Raw genomic sequence first — 16,655 nt, 5'->3', positions numbered from 1 at the left:
TCACCTACAATATCAAAACAATCATATATGTCCAGGAGGAAGAACGACATGCAACGAACAGGGAGAACAGAAAAGGTATTTACAATTCCAGAACATATATTGTATTTAATAACAGTACTGTTTATGCTCATAATATCCATAGTATCCTATGATAACTTATACTGCAAGGATAATATTGATTACAGTTTTAAACGCATCAATGCTCTGATACAGCGTTCTTGGAAGGAGTGCCCGTAGGTAAGATCAATTCATAAATGTGGTAATTAAAGTACCTATGAGATATGAGGGTGTTAGAAATTTACATATTAAGTAACCTGGTTCGAATTCAAATACTTGACTGATACGAGTTTATATTCGCTTCCTTTTACAGCAGAAAACGGAAATAAACTCGGCAAATCAAATATATGCTAGTTGTTACTCTACCTTGCTCTGCAAAAATATAGCTAAATAAACCTACACCTGCAAAATAATTGTACACCTATTTGTAAAATTCAAAACTTATGTAGGTACTAAAATAAAATAAAGAAATAGATTTAGAAAAGGCACAATGTTGAACTAGTTACATATTGTCTTAATGAAAAGCAAGTTTAATTATATCTTTATTTGCCAATGTACATTGTACAGTCATTTGAAGATCATACTTGATACATATTTTTATAATTTCTATGTTTTCTAGCAATGTTCAGTGTATGATTTCTTTACAATCGTATACTGTGCTCATCTGTGTTAAGCAGCTAAGCTAAAAGCGACCATTACAGGCGCAATCCTCTTTTAAACTTACTTCGATCTCTCGAAATAGATCTAGATCGACAGAATCTATCATAATAGATTAACTAGAGTGTGCGAAATCTGCATAAATATCGCAATAACAGAAAAATATTTTGCTACAAATATAATCTTCAATTGCCCTGTTATCCTTGTTCTTATTTAATCAAGGCTTTTCTGTTTATCCTTATTTTAAAATACTAAAGTGATCGCTATAAGAAGAGTGCCCGAATATTTATCTCTCGCTTGTACCTACTGATTATTCTACCCACATTCGTGGCATACATATTTTAATAATTTTCGCCGCCCGCAACGTGTCTGATGCATGGAATTATTATGTGCTACGTATAACGCCTCAGCCACTCAAAATATTATATCAAGGATAAGTCAATTTAAATAGCAAAATTTCATAGTTATAACGAAATTATGTAGTTTTCCAAAAACTATTTTATATTGTAATGAATTATTGCACGTAATACTACACATGGGGTTTGCTTAAGACAAATATTAAAGCCAGTCTCTGAGTCTTAGATCTCCGTGGGCTCCGGTGGCAATAAATTTGCGTCCTCTTTAGGACCTGGCCCCTCCGGCGATCGCCCAGCATGCTCCAACCTAAAGCCGACTCTGAGTCTTGTTTTTTTCTTTAACTCCATCAAAGGCTCCTTTAATAAGACCACTCATCTAGTTGCTGTCACTATAACATCACTATATAATAAGAGAAAGGAATTTAATATAGCGATGACATTTTATTATATAGGTATTATCAGTATAAGAGTAACCGTCCTAATGTCCAACCCACTTAAAACGTGTTTTTAACATTCTTGTTTTATTATTTTATATACGAAACACCTATTTATTATACTTAACACATAAATGTCGGTCACGTGATTTCGATCTATTTTTGATCTATTAATCACGTAATTAACCAGAATATTTAATGCTGTGCTTTAATAGGCTATTTGGCTAATTTCTGAAAAAATATCTCACGTTATTTAGTGGTAGACTTCAAAATATTTTTATTTTAAATTATTATAATATATATTTCTTTAAAAAAATAATAAGCACTGAATAAATATACTGTTGAAAAGGTTTACTCCGGCATGACGGCGTCGATTTAGTGACATGATGTCATATTTCTGTAAACACTAAACATATTAGTTTGAATGACAGCAGATGTTTACAAACTTGTGACGTCATTGCAGTTTGCGCCAATCGGACCCATTCCACTTGAATAAAAACATTACCCTCCTTCGGTATTTAGGTAAAAATGCCTCGCAAAGATCTGCCGCCTAGTCTCCCATTAGTCAAGGAACGCCACTGATCATTATATTATTTGATTACCCAAAAGTCGGACCGCAGAATAATCACTATTCCAGCTGTGCATATTTGCATATTATACTTTTTTTATTTGGCGTTATCTCTATTTATTGCAAGATTCTACTTTCCTCTTCTACACCCAGCCAAAAAATAAACTTCTAATGTCATCGATATATCCGTAATCTTTCATTGCTATACGGTCAGAAACAAGTAATAGACGATTACTAAAGCAGTTGCAGTCGCCATTTATACCTGATCTTTGGCACCCTCTAGACGGAGGTTATTTTATTATTAAAACCAGCGGGTTCAAGTCTTTTATCAAAATAATCATTATTTTCTCCGATTTCCCTTATACCATATTTCCATTACGCCAGCCTAAAGGCTAAGGCTAGGTCAATTTGAATGCAATTTGGGTAATAGAAATGTACGCAAGCTGCAAATTTAATGCGGGTAGTTTTGGCTTGCAAAGTTGCACGCAAATGTGACGTCATACTACGACACAATGGAAACACAGCTTTAACATATTCCAGCTTGAGCTACGCAACTTGAGATTTGCACATACACAGCATCATCTCTACGATGTAGTTCTCCTTGAAATCACAAAGGGAAAGGTCATACAACGCAAACTAGTTAAATTCCATCGTATCTATATAATTTATATTATTTTCTATTGTATAACATTTTCTCCAAAGTGTTCTTTTTTCTCTAAAAGGCATTGAAAGCATAGATTGTGCAATCTGTACAAAAAAAAGAAAAATATGTATAAAGATATTTATACAAAATATCTTTATAACTACACAGTATTACCGGGAAGTTGATAACGAGTAACCCGACTTATCGATGTCACTTTACATCATATTCACCGGAATTCACCAGTTCAATAAGCCATACAGTGAGTTTTATAGATTCATGAATAAATAAGGTGGTATCTTGCTTGAACTCGTACAATCACAACTATGTCCATAACATTTATATAAAATACTTATAAATAATATTAACGATGAAACTGATTCATCAAAACAAAGTATACTATGATAATTTTAACATTAAATACTGCCGGTTCGTTATTTTAATACGTTGTATTCCTTGAATATTATCCAATTAAATTTTGACCATAAATTAGTGGACAAATTTTAATATTTTGAATTCATTATTTTATTAACGGCCTCCTAAGATTATATTATTGTGACTTATGATTTACTTTTTAAACTACTTGATTCCTTTAAAAGTATTACTAATGGTAAATTTTACTAGCTATTGTTACGCGCCGCAATCCTAGCCGATGACATCGTGCGTTTCCGGAAGTATTCGGCTGCGCGGGCAGGCTGGCAGAAGAGAAGATATGTCACGCGACGACTATTCTATTATTATTCTCTCTGGCTGGACGTTGTCAAAAGAATGTCTAAAATTGTATTCTGTAATTATTTTGCTAATATAATGTTTACTGTAAAAGAGCGTTTTACATTCAGAAGTGGGATTATACAAATGATAATTTGAAGTTACATTGAATTCGAATGTGAAGAGAACTATCGGAATAAATCTGTGACGAATTATTGAATGCCAAAATTAAAATTACCAGATTCTCAGATTTTTAGTTACCATGGCAACGTCTACGTCTGTTGAAGTAAATATGTTGGGAATGCATATGGAATTGATGTCTGCACATTAGTACGATTAACGACATTCATAACAAAAACTTCGTTATGCCTGCTGCTTGGCTCACTGGAGAGGGTGTTTTCTTAGAAACTAAATCATTGGAGACAGGAATGACTGGAGTCATGTGAAGTCAAATTAGTGGCGCAACACTTCAGGCTGACAATGCGAACGTGCGTAACTGTTTATTTTATTTAATCTGATCTGTCTGTGGCCGTGAGCCTTTTGATCATATTCTGTCTGTAGCCATGACCATTCTGATCATATTCTGTCTGTAGTCATGAGCCTTTTGATCATATTCTGTCTGTAGTCATGAGCATTCTGATCATATTCTGTCTGTGACCATGAACATATTCTGTCATTCATTGTCTGTGATCATATTCTGTCTGTAGACATGAGCATTCTGATTTGTGTTGCTGGGTCCTATTTGTTTAAAATATAGGTACCCAATTCAGTTCTACTTTTCTCAATTTATTTTTGTGAATACCTTACGGTATTCACTTTGCAGGATGGCCGATGTTACGCGCCGCAATCCTAGCCGATGACATCGTGCGTTTCCGGAAGTATTCGGCTGCGCGGGCAGGCTGGCAGAAGAGAAGATATGTCACGCGACGACTATTCTATTATTATTCTCTCTGGCTGGACGTTGTCAAAAGAATGTCTAAAATTGTATTCTGTAATTATTTTGCTAATATAATGTTTACTGTAAAAAGAGCGTTTTACACTATCTTCCATTGCCATTTCGAAAAAAATCCGGAGGGATTCAATCATACCAGTGAGTCGAACCTGACACGACGAAGCTTTATAGTTTTTGAGTGCCATTATAGCCTGTACCTAATTCCGTAAGCGATAAGATGCACTAGGTACGGTCAGAATATAAAACTACCTCATTTAAATTTGTACCTTGCATATATGTTTACGTTTTCTCTACTAAGGCTACACCTGGCATACAGGCAACTTGTGTTAAGACATCGCGGCTTATAGAATGGAAGTCACAGAGATATGCCCTCTACACATACTTACTATAAAACTAAACTATTTGTTTTTGAACGCGCTAATCTCCGAAAATACTTTTCTTATTTGGGTAAATCTTTTATTAATTAGAAACTCCATTATTCCTGCTAATTTCTATACAGGTATTGGCTTTTAGTTGGGCAAATCTGGGAGCCACGACTAAAAGCTAGTAATGTAATATATAATTTATTAGTAGTTTTTATGCAGAATAAATGATATCAGTTTTTTTATTTTGAGTGGATGCCTACCAAAAGGTGTTGATTCAACTATCTCGCATTTGCTCTTGAAAATTATCACATCTTATTGTTCGTTCAGATAAACCGGTTGATATAACATATATTTTTATACATTCAATTCAGTTGATATTTTTAAATGTAGAATAGGTTTTAAGATATTAATGAGAGGTGAGCTTGCGTCTCGATAAAAATAAGACTTTTGATAAATAAAAATAAATCTAGCACGTAAGTAGTACATTCAAATTACATACTCTTAGTTACAAAGATGTTTATTGTTTTAAATAATTATATTATTACAGCCAATAAACCACTTTAACATTTTAAAAAGCGTTTAAAATAATATAATAGACGACCGACAATAAGGACCTTGTAGGAGATTGGCATGCGTGATGTGAAAACAATTTCAAAACACGTGATACGGAATAAATCGCCTATATTACGTCCATGTATTTTACGGAACAAACAACAGTAGTTTAGTGTAATACACGTGTATCCAAGGTACCGATGCAAAACCAATCACAAGTCTTCACAATTTACTTCCCTCGAAATATGTATCTTTACTACTATTTCCATTATTAAACATTCAAAGTAAATTAATTAAGAACTATTATAAACTCTAAAATTATATGTATATAAAATATGAACTAAAATAAACACTACCTACGCAAATAATTATGTACGGATTTACTCACAAATTAAATTCAAATCCTTGGATATTTCTGACAATCGATTCGCTAGGAACAGACAACACATATACTCTATATAAGTTTATTTTATTAGGTAATACATATAGTTTCGGTATAAAACACGTAGATACCTAAACTAACACGTGTAAAACCAGATTAACTTTGTAAATTTTGTGAAATGTCCTAGGTTCATGTATCTACGTACTTGAAATCGAGATTATTAAGATAACATTTGTTATGTCGAATAAAACTGAAAACATCATTTTATCGTAACATTTATATAACTATATAGTAATGTAAAGTCATGAAGATAAACTCATCACAGTCTGTGTAATGGTTGCCGACTGAAAATGCACACTTCAAGTCTTTCCTTAGTTAGTTATTTACGGTAAAGTTATAATATTACAGTATTACGTTATAATAATGGAAGGGGCTTACATATTCCCACTGAAAGAGGACCTATTGTCTATATTTATCCTACTGGTATTCTGCCACGCATGAAACGTTGTGAATAAATTTGTGTTATGTTATTACTAATAGTGATGTTGACTATTGCTAAATATATCTATTAATATTCACTGCAGAATCGCAGCAGAATACTGAAACCTATTTTTTTTTAAATCTAGATAGAATTTGCAGACTTGGCATTTAAAGCAATCAGTAGACTACTGCCTACGTTTCTGACAAACATTTGTACCTTTTTTTATAGAGAAAACATAATTTTCTTTGTTTGTAGATGTAAATATAATACTTTTAAATTTTTAAGTGTTTTATTTTCTCGATTTGAAAATATTTAACGATCTGTCTTAAAAAACTCAAAATGTTTGTATTTTATCAATTTATTATATAATAATTAAAACAAAGTCAACATCCCTATTACTGTAACATACAAAATAGTCACTATAAATTATAAAACAACAGTACCATCTCTATATATAAATGGTGAATAGCTACTATGACCATTTAATTTAAATATCACAAAAAGTACATAAAATACTTCGACATAATAAAAAATATTGATTATTTTTGAGATGAATTCTTGACATTAAGCTATCTGTATTACGTACTTTAAATTTACCGACGTAATTTTTTTAATCAAATTTATTTCTTTGCACTATCTTTCTTTCCAAATCGTTCACCTTCTTCTAATGTAGTCATTAATTCACAGCCTTTTGTTTCTGGCAGCAGGAATGTTATAAACCCTGCTGCTAGGGGGAAGATGGCAAATGCGAACGGTGGCATCCAATGTGCCACATCATCCATGGTTATCACAAAAGGAGCTATCATAGATCCAACGCGGGCAGCCATTGAACTAATACCGAGAGCTGCGTTTCTCACAACTGTTGGGAATAATTCTCCGCAATATAAATATACCACAACAAAAACAATAAAGCTAGACACTGTGCCAATACTAGCGCAAAGGACTGACCCTATGCCTTCGGGCATAAATATCAATATAATAAGGCAGCCGGCACAAACAAAATTGAAAATTATTACAATAGCTCTTCTACCCATTACTCTTAGTAACGGGATAGACACTAGGGTGCCCATCAATGTAAAACATGCGCTTGCGGCGACGTTCAGGAATATATTACCGCCTAACTGACCAACATATTGAGAGACACCATAAAAGCAATAACTGCAAGTCAACCAGTTGAAAGACATAGCCAAAATATTTTTTCTTAAATTTGGAGTTCGGAACAAATCCAATACGTTGCCTTTTTTTAACGCGCTCTTTTCTATAGATGCTTGGTACGCTTCCACGTCGGCTCGAACAGTATCGGTGGGTCGTTTATTTCTGTAAACAACAAACAGGTTTTTAAAAAATAAACTAAATAAACAATTTGTAGAATAAATGTACAAAAAACTTACATTTTCGCTACGCGTTCTAGAATCGCTATTGCCTCGTCACTTCTCTTCATAGCTATAAGCCATCTTGGCGTTTCTGGTAGTAAAAAGAAATAGGATAACAAAATTATTGTAGGTAAAGAAATTGACAGCTGGAAATGTACGTAATCTCGGAAGAAATAGGCAAAAACTGGCAGTAGTATATGGCCTAAATTAAAAGGCACTTGATAAACTGCCGATATGACATCTCTGTACTGGGTTCCGACGAATTCCATTATTACGACAAAACCGATAACCATCGTTCCGCCCACAGATAAGCCTATTATAAAACGTAGGATTGTAAAAGTCCAAAAGCGCCAACATAGGCTGCCCCTATGCCCAAACTAACTTGCATAACTACAGCGGCAATTAACGGGTTTCTTCTTCCAAATCTGCAAAATAAAAAGACAAATTATAAATATAAGTTTTAAAATTCTAATTACTGACATTTTAATGTCTCGCAAAAATAAGTTTTAGCCATAGGTACCTGTCGGAAGCCATTCCGAAGAGCACGCTGCCTATCAATGTACCCAACTGGAATAATGTTTGCGTAAAACTCGCAAGCCATTTTCTCTCACATATCAAATTCCACTCCATTACTATGGTGTCGGTAAATACCGATGTGTCATAAATTGGTTTGTCACACGGGCATGTCTCATTGCCTGTAGTTGCACAGGTATACGATACTTTAGGGGCCAAGAATATTATAGCCATTTGATGAAATGCCACGGGAAATTTTGTTAGAAATACAAGTAGACATAGGAACAGCTGATATTTCCCAAATGCTCCAGTAATCTTTTGGATAAAATCCACTGGCTGTGGTCGCGATGCCGACGCACCTGAACGGACAAAAAATATACATTTAATCAATTATTGTTGATAAAAATTAAGTCTCAGTACAATGAATATAATAGCAGAAAATAGATTTTTTGATAGCACACTGACAGAAGCAATAATAATCTAGGTGGGATTGGAACCGAAGGCTGAGATAAAGGTCCGCAGATTAAAATCCACACACCTCTTAACTTTTCGAAGTTATCTGATTACATGTGCATTTTATATCACTTATATATAGCACCGCGGAAAACCTTCATACCCAATAATTCTACATACAAAATTTCCAAATCATGTGAAGTTTGCCAATCTACACTAGGCCGACGCAGCGTTGTGCACTACGGTTAAATCCTCGCAGTAGAAGAAGAGGCCTCATCCCTAGCAGCGGGTTAATACATAAAACAAGGATCATATAAGTGGAAAATTATTGGCATATTGAGAGATAAATTCTAAAAGGTATCAATAAAATTATCTAAAGAAACCACGGAAACTTTAAATTTTCCACAACATTGCGTTCAATCATGGTGATGTTTAATAAATACTAATCGGAGGCGATGAAGCAGGAACCAACAGATCGAGTTAAAACCACATTTTATATAATATCTACTTAGTCTGGCCATAAATACTGTTACACTTAATTATAAAAAAATATTACATTTGAATTTCGAATCTGTCATTTTTATACGATTGTTCATTGTGTTTTCTCATTTTGGCGCCAATACATTGTAAAATATTTTGCGATATTAAAATGGTGTGGGGTGATAAAGAGAACCGAATCGCTGTGATAGCATTACACAAAGTAGGTATGGAGCCAAATGCAATTTTAAAACTCTCCATACACTTGGTATTAGTAAAATGTTTGTGTACCGGGCTATTAATAGGTACAATGAGACCTCCTCTGTTTGTGACAGAAAAGATCTGGCCGTCCACGTAGTGTTCGTACGAAAAAGGTGGTCAAAGCAGTAAGGGAAAGAATTCGAAGAAATCCTGTCCGAAAGCAAAAGATTTTATCTCGGGAAATGAAGATAGCACCTAGAACCATGTCGCGTATTTTAAAAGATGACTTAGGACTTGCAGCCTATAAGAGACGCACTGGCCATTTCTTAACTGATAATTTAAAGAAGAATAGGGTGGTAAAATCGAAACAACTACTGAAGCGGTACGCAAAGGGAGGTCACAGAAAAATTTTGTTTACGGATGAGAAAATTTTTACAATTGAGCAACATTTTAACAAACAAAATGACCGTATTTATGCTCAAAGCTCTAAGGAAGCTTCCCAATTAGTCGACAGAGTGCAACGTGGACATTATCCGACTTCAGTGATGGTTTGGTGGGGTGTTAGCTATGAAGGAGTGACTGAGCCATATTTTTGTGAAAAGGTATCAAAACATCGGCACAAGTGTATCAAGATACCATTCTTGAGAAGGTAGTTAAGCCCCTTAACATCACCATGTTCAATAACCAAGTATGGTCCTTCCAGCAAGACTCGGCGCCGGGTCATAAAGCTCGGTCCACGCAGTCTTGGTTGGAATCGAACGTTTCGGACTTCATCAGAGCTGAAGACTGGCCGTCGTCTAGTCCCGATCTTAATCCGCTGGATTATGATTTGTGGTCAGTTTTAGAGAGTACAGCTTGCTCTAAACGCCATGATAATTTGGAGTCCCTAAAACAATCTATACGATTGGCAGTGAAGAATTTTCCCATGGAAAGAGTGCGTGCTTCTATTGATAACTGGCCTCATCGTTTAAAGGACTGTATTGCAGCCAATGGAGACCACTTCGAATAAGCTTTTTATATTTTTAATTGTTTTATATTTATGTATTAAACTGACACACTGTAAAAGTAATAAATGTTATTTGCAGTTAACAATTTTCTTTTTCTTTATTACAATATTTATGGCAAGACTAGGTATATACATTATAAACCCTTTGAGCCTCTTAAATAAGACGTTTATCATCTATTTTCATACTTTTTATAATATTTTAGAAGTTTGTTTAGGTATAATATTTCTTATAGCATAGTATGAAATCTATGATAATATGTAGGAACCCTTAATCTAAAATTAAGTACTGTACACAATACACATGTATTTTTTATTAAACCGATTATATTACACTCCGAAATTTTTGATCCAATTTGATTTATATCAATGGGATCTGTATTATTATTTATATTGAATAAATATTACATTTCTAGCAAGACTAATTTAACACGATGATGGCCGTAAATAATATTTCCGTTTCAAAACATATCAAGGAATACTTTGCAATACGTAAACATAAAAGTTTATTCGAATGGAGTAAGCCAATGCACGTTTCTGTTTGTTTTTGTTAAAACCCTACGTAGTGGCCCACGTAAGTGAGTCGCGTTCTGGGATCAGCCTGTGTGTATCCAGTTCCAACAGGCCGGCATAATTGTGTCGACTGCCAAGGGGTACTCATCTCTCGTCAGTCGACATTCTATCAGACGCTATTCCACTTACCATCAGGTCAGTGGGGTCACTTTGCCGTGTACGGATAAAAAAATAGCACTGAATACAAAGTAGACCTTAATGCCAGTTAACTTGGTTTTTGATTTTACTATTTATTGCATATGGGGCATAGAACGTTTGGAGCGATGGGAAGGCCTTAGGTTAATGTCAATAGGGTTACGTATTGGGTGTAATATTCTGTTACAAATTCTCTTTCAGGGATAGGCCTAGCTCTGTCTTAGATATCAATAAAATTGTTTTCAATTATACTGAGTTAAAACGTATTTTAGTAATATATTGTGTAATAAATATTACATAAAAAAAAATTTGACAATATTACTTTGCCTATCATATCTATTAAATAAGTATGTTTTGCAATTTAAATTGCTCACGAATACTTTGAATGCTTAAGTATTGTCTAAATTAAAGTAATTTAAAAATTAATTTGTGTTGAAAACAACGTTTTTCGTAATCATCTGGTTATAAGTGGTACTATTCCAGATAAGTTCGTTCATTAATGCTATTTATGTAACTGCTTACATCGATTATCAATTTATTTATAACACCTAAAATAAATGTCGTATTCACTCAGAACATGATACTTACAACAAGTGTCTGCGTGATCCCAAGAAATATACTTTGTAATATTGTGCTAATGAAAACCAGCTACCCTATGTCATATATATCATTTATATCAAATGCTTATGCTGATTACAGAGCTAACAACGATAAAACTGTGCTGACTGTAGTAATTGGAGACTCCAATCGAAGTTAAGGGGTTGGGGCCACTGCAGGAGGTTCTCTCCTTAGCGTACCTGTCGAGGGACATGGTCAGACGGAGATGAAAACTGGTAATATTTTTTGTTCTTTGAAGTCTTTGAAGTTCTCTTACTCATTGTCAAGATAGATGTATGGAATCAATACAACTTTATCTACAAACATTTTAGTCATGGTTAAGGCAGATGTTTGTAGTGAAACTAATGACAAGAATAATAGGGTAGTAAATAAAGTGTTGGCTATTGAAAGAATGAAGAATTCATCTCATAGTGATAGACAGAACTAACCTGAGCTGGCTCGAGTGTTATTGAACTAACGTAGATTCGGCGCAAAAAAACTTTCGAAACCAATTTCTTTGCCAGTAAATAATTCTCAATATCCGCAATATTACATTTATTTTGAAACAATTACTCCTTTGAAAATTATCGTTACTAATCATTGTTTTAAATTGCTAAGCAATCATTTGTAATTTTTACTCACATCAAATAATTTGATATAGGGACAAAACAGGGTTAGAAATCTTATCGTTAAACATTTCACTAATTTACAGAAAAGTGAAGCTCACAGTGAAAGCTAATCTGCAGAAATTCAATAAGAATGGCGCCGAACACTACAAAATTGCAACATACGATTTGAAATTCAACTTTATTGAGCAATTATTCATTGAATTCCACAATCTGTTCAACGGAGATAATACCAAAGGTAAGTGTATTACAAATATCAAAGCAGTAGCCCAGTTTAAACAAACAGAACCCCTGAGTTCTGCTCATAAAGATTTTGAACTTTTTGAAAAGACATACTTTTATGGGAATAGTATTTGGTTCAATATGACTAAAGACATATCCAATAGCACAGAAAGTGGCAGAAATGTGTGGCGAAGAAACATTGCCACTCCACTTTTCTTCTTTAAGAATACATTAATATTAAGAAGGATGAATGTATTGTACTCTTGTGTACTCTACGAACAAAATCTAGATCAGAAGTATTACTCAAGAGAGTAGTACACATGAGAATGTGAATATAAATTCTCGTCTGGACAATAGGAGCTGTAGGTAGCTATAAGTTGTGTTAGAAATAACGGTTCATTAGTAATATTGATGATACCGGTATTATTGCAGCTGATCCTATCCGTGCGATCATCCGTGAGAGTTGGAGGGATCTGGTGCCCGAAATTGGTAAACCCATCATCAAGGAGCTTGCGGACATCGTGATCGCTGCAATGAACAAGTTCCTGGCAGGGCTACCCATTGATGAACTGGAAATCATTGCATAAAAGCACTGGAAAAATTATTCGTTTAAAATTATAAACGTTGCTATTTCACAGATTATATAGTTGCATATTTTTGTTGTAATAGTTTTAATATAAATTGTTTTTTTTTTGTTATGTTCAAATGGTTATAAGATTGGCATCTTTAAAACATAAAAGGAATGCTTATTTTTTTACAATATACCGACAAGTTTGAACAAAAAATTCATTAGAAATTCTCAACTGAAATGTTATTGTTAAATAAATGAATATAAATAAAAACTTATTTGTTTTCTTTCTTAATATATTCTTCATCGTAGCTTTAAGTCTAGAAGATTTTAAGACTGAATACTAGTTCGAAAATCGAAATATTTTATTTTCATGATTTAATGTTCTAAATGTCATAATCATTCTACAAGATAAATAAAAGACAACATGTTTGTGGTAAGCGACTAATAAGAAATTATAATCATTTGACTCTGTTGTATCACAAGTAATATTAAAAATATATATATCTTCAATGCAATGACGTTTATAAATCAAAATTGTAAGAGTCAATTTCTTCTCACTTTAGAGCTAATATTAAGAAAATCATAATTCTTAACTACTTTATAGATATAAAAAACTTTGTAATAATAAATGGTGACCTTGGAGGTGTTGTCAACTGCCAAAATGATTTTTTTCAATATATTATAACAAAAATACATTTAAGAAGATGCATTTTTATAAGTCACATAATATGATAATTTGGATTACAAAAAATAGAGTTACGACGTACATATTACTTTATTTGTAACTAGCTGACCCGGCGAACTTCGTACCGCCTAACAGTCAATGAGTGTCGTGTTACCTTTTAGCTGAACTAATTTAGGCTTTGATGAACGTAATACAATGATACAAAATATAAAAGTATTTTATTATGATGAATGAAGAACGATGATGAATACATACAGAATAAGAATAAAAATTTAAAAAATAATAATAATTAAGTACTTCAAACACATGTCAGAAAAAAATGATTGAAAACTATGTTGTGCAGATTGGGATACACTCGGATTAATTCATAACAGTGCCTGAACTTTCGAGACATAGACAATAGCTTATCAAGAAAAATCATAGACAACCTTAAAAAAGACATTTACACTTTTGTTAACCTGTAGAATAAATCTTAGGTATTATTCCGAGCTATTTTAGATTTTTCTCGATTTGTCTATACACTTCTATTCGAGATGGTCCCTCTCTCCTCCACCCTATTCCTTTCCCTCTCTTACCATTTACAGCTAATATGCGTATGGTTTTTTTTTTCTAAAAATTAAAATTAATAAATAATTTACACAAATTAATGTCTAAAACAAACAAATATAACAGTACCTAAACTTTCGAGACATTTTACACAAAATAAATTTCTGAACGCACACATAAATAGTTGTTACAGTATTTGACAGGATTGGACAACAAATGTTTGACATGTAATAAACGACAATGAGCATTTATTGAAATGATTAAGTATTATTACACGTATCGAGTTTTCATTGTTTTAAGATGTATTCTGCTATTCGGGGCGGAGACAACTCCAACGAATCAATAACCATGAAAATTGGTTCAGCAGATCTCGAGTTATAAGTGTTGTAACAAACCCGTCTTTGTTTTATAAGTATATATAGATTTGTAATTTTTTAAATATTTTCTTTGAGTAATAAAACATTAGCCATCTGTTATATAATTTATTTAGAGATATATCTAAGGCATTACACTTATGTATTGTTATTCATCCATGGTTGATTAAATCCGAATCTTAATTTTCAACCAATTCCGAGAACAGAACAATCAAAATAACTCATTTGTAAGTATATCAAAAAATACTTTGTTCTGATTGGTCCATTTTGAGACAAAAACGGCGGTAAGTTGAACTGCAACACACCCTTCGGGAGCACACCGGTGCATCAGGCGTTTCATACAAAATTCAACCGCTACCCTCAAAGGTACATTCTCGAAGTTTGAAGATCGCAGCACCTTTAAAACAGAACTACTACATGACATACCTATATATAAATAGGATATTTGCTGTATTAATGCATGAGGAATAAAGGGTCTTAACTAGTACCAGTGTATTACTTTGAGACGCGAAAATTCAGTCCTTGAATATGTAATCAAAATTTATTAATTTATTTAAGAAGGATACACGACATTTAATAAAAACAATTTTATAGCAGTTTTACAATTAACAATGTGGCGTGCTTCTTCAATTATAGGAGACCACAGCATACAAAATAAGAATACGTTTAAATTGGAACTTCTTTCGATGCAACTATTTCCCCATCAATCACTTTACCCCATCACGCTAAGGAATGGAAGTAATGCTTAGCCAATAACGGTTGTAATAGTTGCGTTTCTGTCGACCAACTCAGAGAGCACTTAATACTTTACTTTTGTTGGTGGTAGGGTATATTTTATATCCTCCCAGATTGCGACCATCGTACACAAGGCGTTAAAACCTGCCGTAGTGGCCCACGTAAGTGTGTCGCGTTCCGGGATCAGCCTGTGTATTTCTGGTTCCAACAGGCCAGCGTCATAGCGTCGTTTGCCGAGGGATAATCATTTCTCGTCAGTCAACATTCTATTGGACACCACTCCAGTATCTAATATAGGGGTCACTTTGCTGTGCTCGGATGAAAAAGATATTACTTTTATATTTATAGGTAGTATAAATGTCATTCGGGGCGCTTTATCTGCATTTCAAATCTACATGGTCAGTGCACAGGTGTTTGTATTGAGATGTGCAAACTTACGCTTTATGCGGGCACAAGAATTTCGCAACGTTCGATTTCCATCAAATTTACAACAGCCGATTTCAATATATGGCCTATTTTTAATTCGATCTCGAAAATGGGCTGGTAATTTTAAACAGATCAACAAATTGTTGTTGCACTGTCTTACAAGACAATGGTTCGACCGTCTTGACTGATTCCTTATGTATTGTTTTCCTAATAATGAGGACAAAGTTTGTATCAAAGAATAATGTTCAAAAATCAATGGATAATTTGGGAAAAATATTTTTTCGTACACGCAAAACTCCAAAATCACCTAACCCAATCTCATTGAATATATTTGTAATAGTTTAGTTACTTCCAGGTTGAGTCATGGCATAATTCTGGATCCGATAGGTGGCGCTGTTGTCGAAACCTAAAAGGTTAATGGCAGTTTACATAAAATGCGGTCTGTGGCAGGACATCGTCTGCCAGTCCCGCTAGTCCTACTAATATTATAAATGCGAAAGTTTGTGAAGATGGATGTATGGATGTGTGTATGTTTATTCCTCTTTTCGGAGTTACTGAACGTATTTGAATGAAACTTTACAGTAATATTGGTTATTCATCTGAATAACATATAGGCTACATTTTATAATGATTTTGTGTAATTTAGTCATAATATAACGATACATATCAAGTAATTCGGAAAATATTGGTATTTTGGCGTACGGTGCCTAAACCGTTTGAATTAGACCAAGATGATGTAGGATTGTTTGCCTTAAACAGTTTCAAATAAAAGTCCGCGACAGCATATATCTACCTTTTATGTAAAAGCCATTATGACCAAAATAGTGAGCCATAAATATAATTAAATCGGTTACTTGTTTTACAATGCACATTTTACAAAATTTATCAAACTTTTCAAAATAAATACATTTATCGCTTTTAGTATTTAATGTAGATAAACTTTGTCTTTTTTTGTACTTAAACATATTATAAAACAAAGTCCCCTTTTCTGTC

General features: G+C 33.5%; 2 protein-coding genes across 2 annotated transcripts; one reads left to right on the top strand and one right to left on the bottom strand.

The window, feature by feature from the left end:
* Nucleotides 1-5,236: 5,236 nt before the first annotated feature.
* Nucleotides 5,237-8,415, bottom strand: LOC119189764 (organic cation transporter protein-like). Its single transcript, XM_037440303.1, is given in 4 exon segments — nt 5,237-7,469; nt 7,544-7,865; nt 7,868-7,950; nt 8,046-8,415. Coding segments are annotated over 4 exon segments (1,329 nt in total). The 5' UTR covers nt 8,273-8,415; the 3' UTR covers nt 5,237-6,772.
* Nucleotides 8,416-10,686: 2,271 nt separating this feature from the next.
* On the top strand, nt 10,687-13,167 carry LOC119189837. The gene is made up of 3 exons (XM_037440501.1): nt 10,687-10,691; nt 12,190-12,341; nt 12,758-13,167. The coding sequence occupies exons 1-3, from the start codon at nt 10,687-10,689 to the stop codon at nt 12,910-12,912; spliced, it is 312 nt and encodes a 103-aa protein (XP_037296398.1). The 3' UTR covers nt 12,913-13,167.
* The last annotated feature ends 3,488 nt before the right edge of the window (nt 13,168-16,655 follow it).

The sequence above is a fragment of the Manduca sexta genome, chromosome 19 (assembly GCF_014839805.1).
Source record: "Manduca sexta isolate Smith_Timp_Sample1 chromosome 19, JHU_Msex_v1.0, whole genome shotgun sequence".
NCBI lineage: Eukaryota > Metazoa > Arthropoda > Insecta > Lepidoptera > Sphingidae > Manduca > Manduca sexta.
Note: the sequence above shows the minus strand (reverse complement) of the source record. Positions and strands in the feature narration are given on the sequence as shown.

Coding starts and splice junctions, on each gene's coding strand:
- LOC119189837 (XM_037440501.1), top strand. Junction 12,342..12,757: donor CAACGGAGATAATACCAAAG/GTAAGTGTATTA, acceptor GTATTATTGCAG/CTGATCCTATCCGTGCGATC.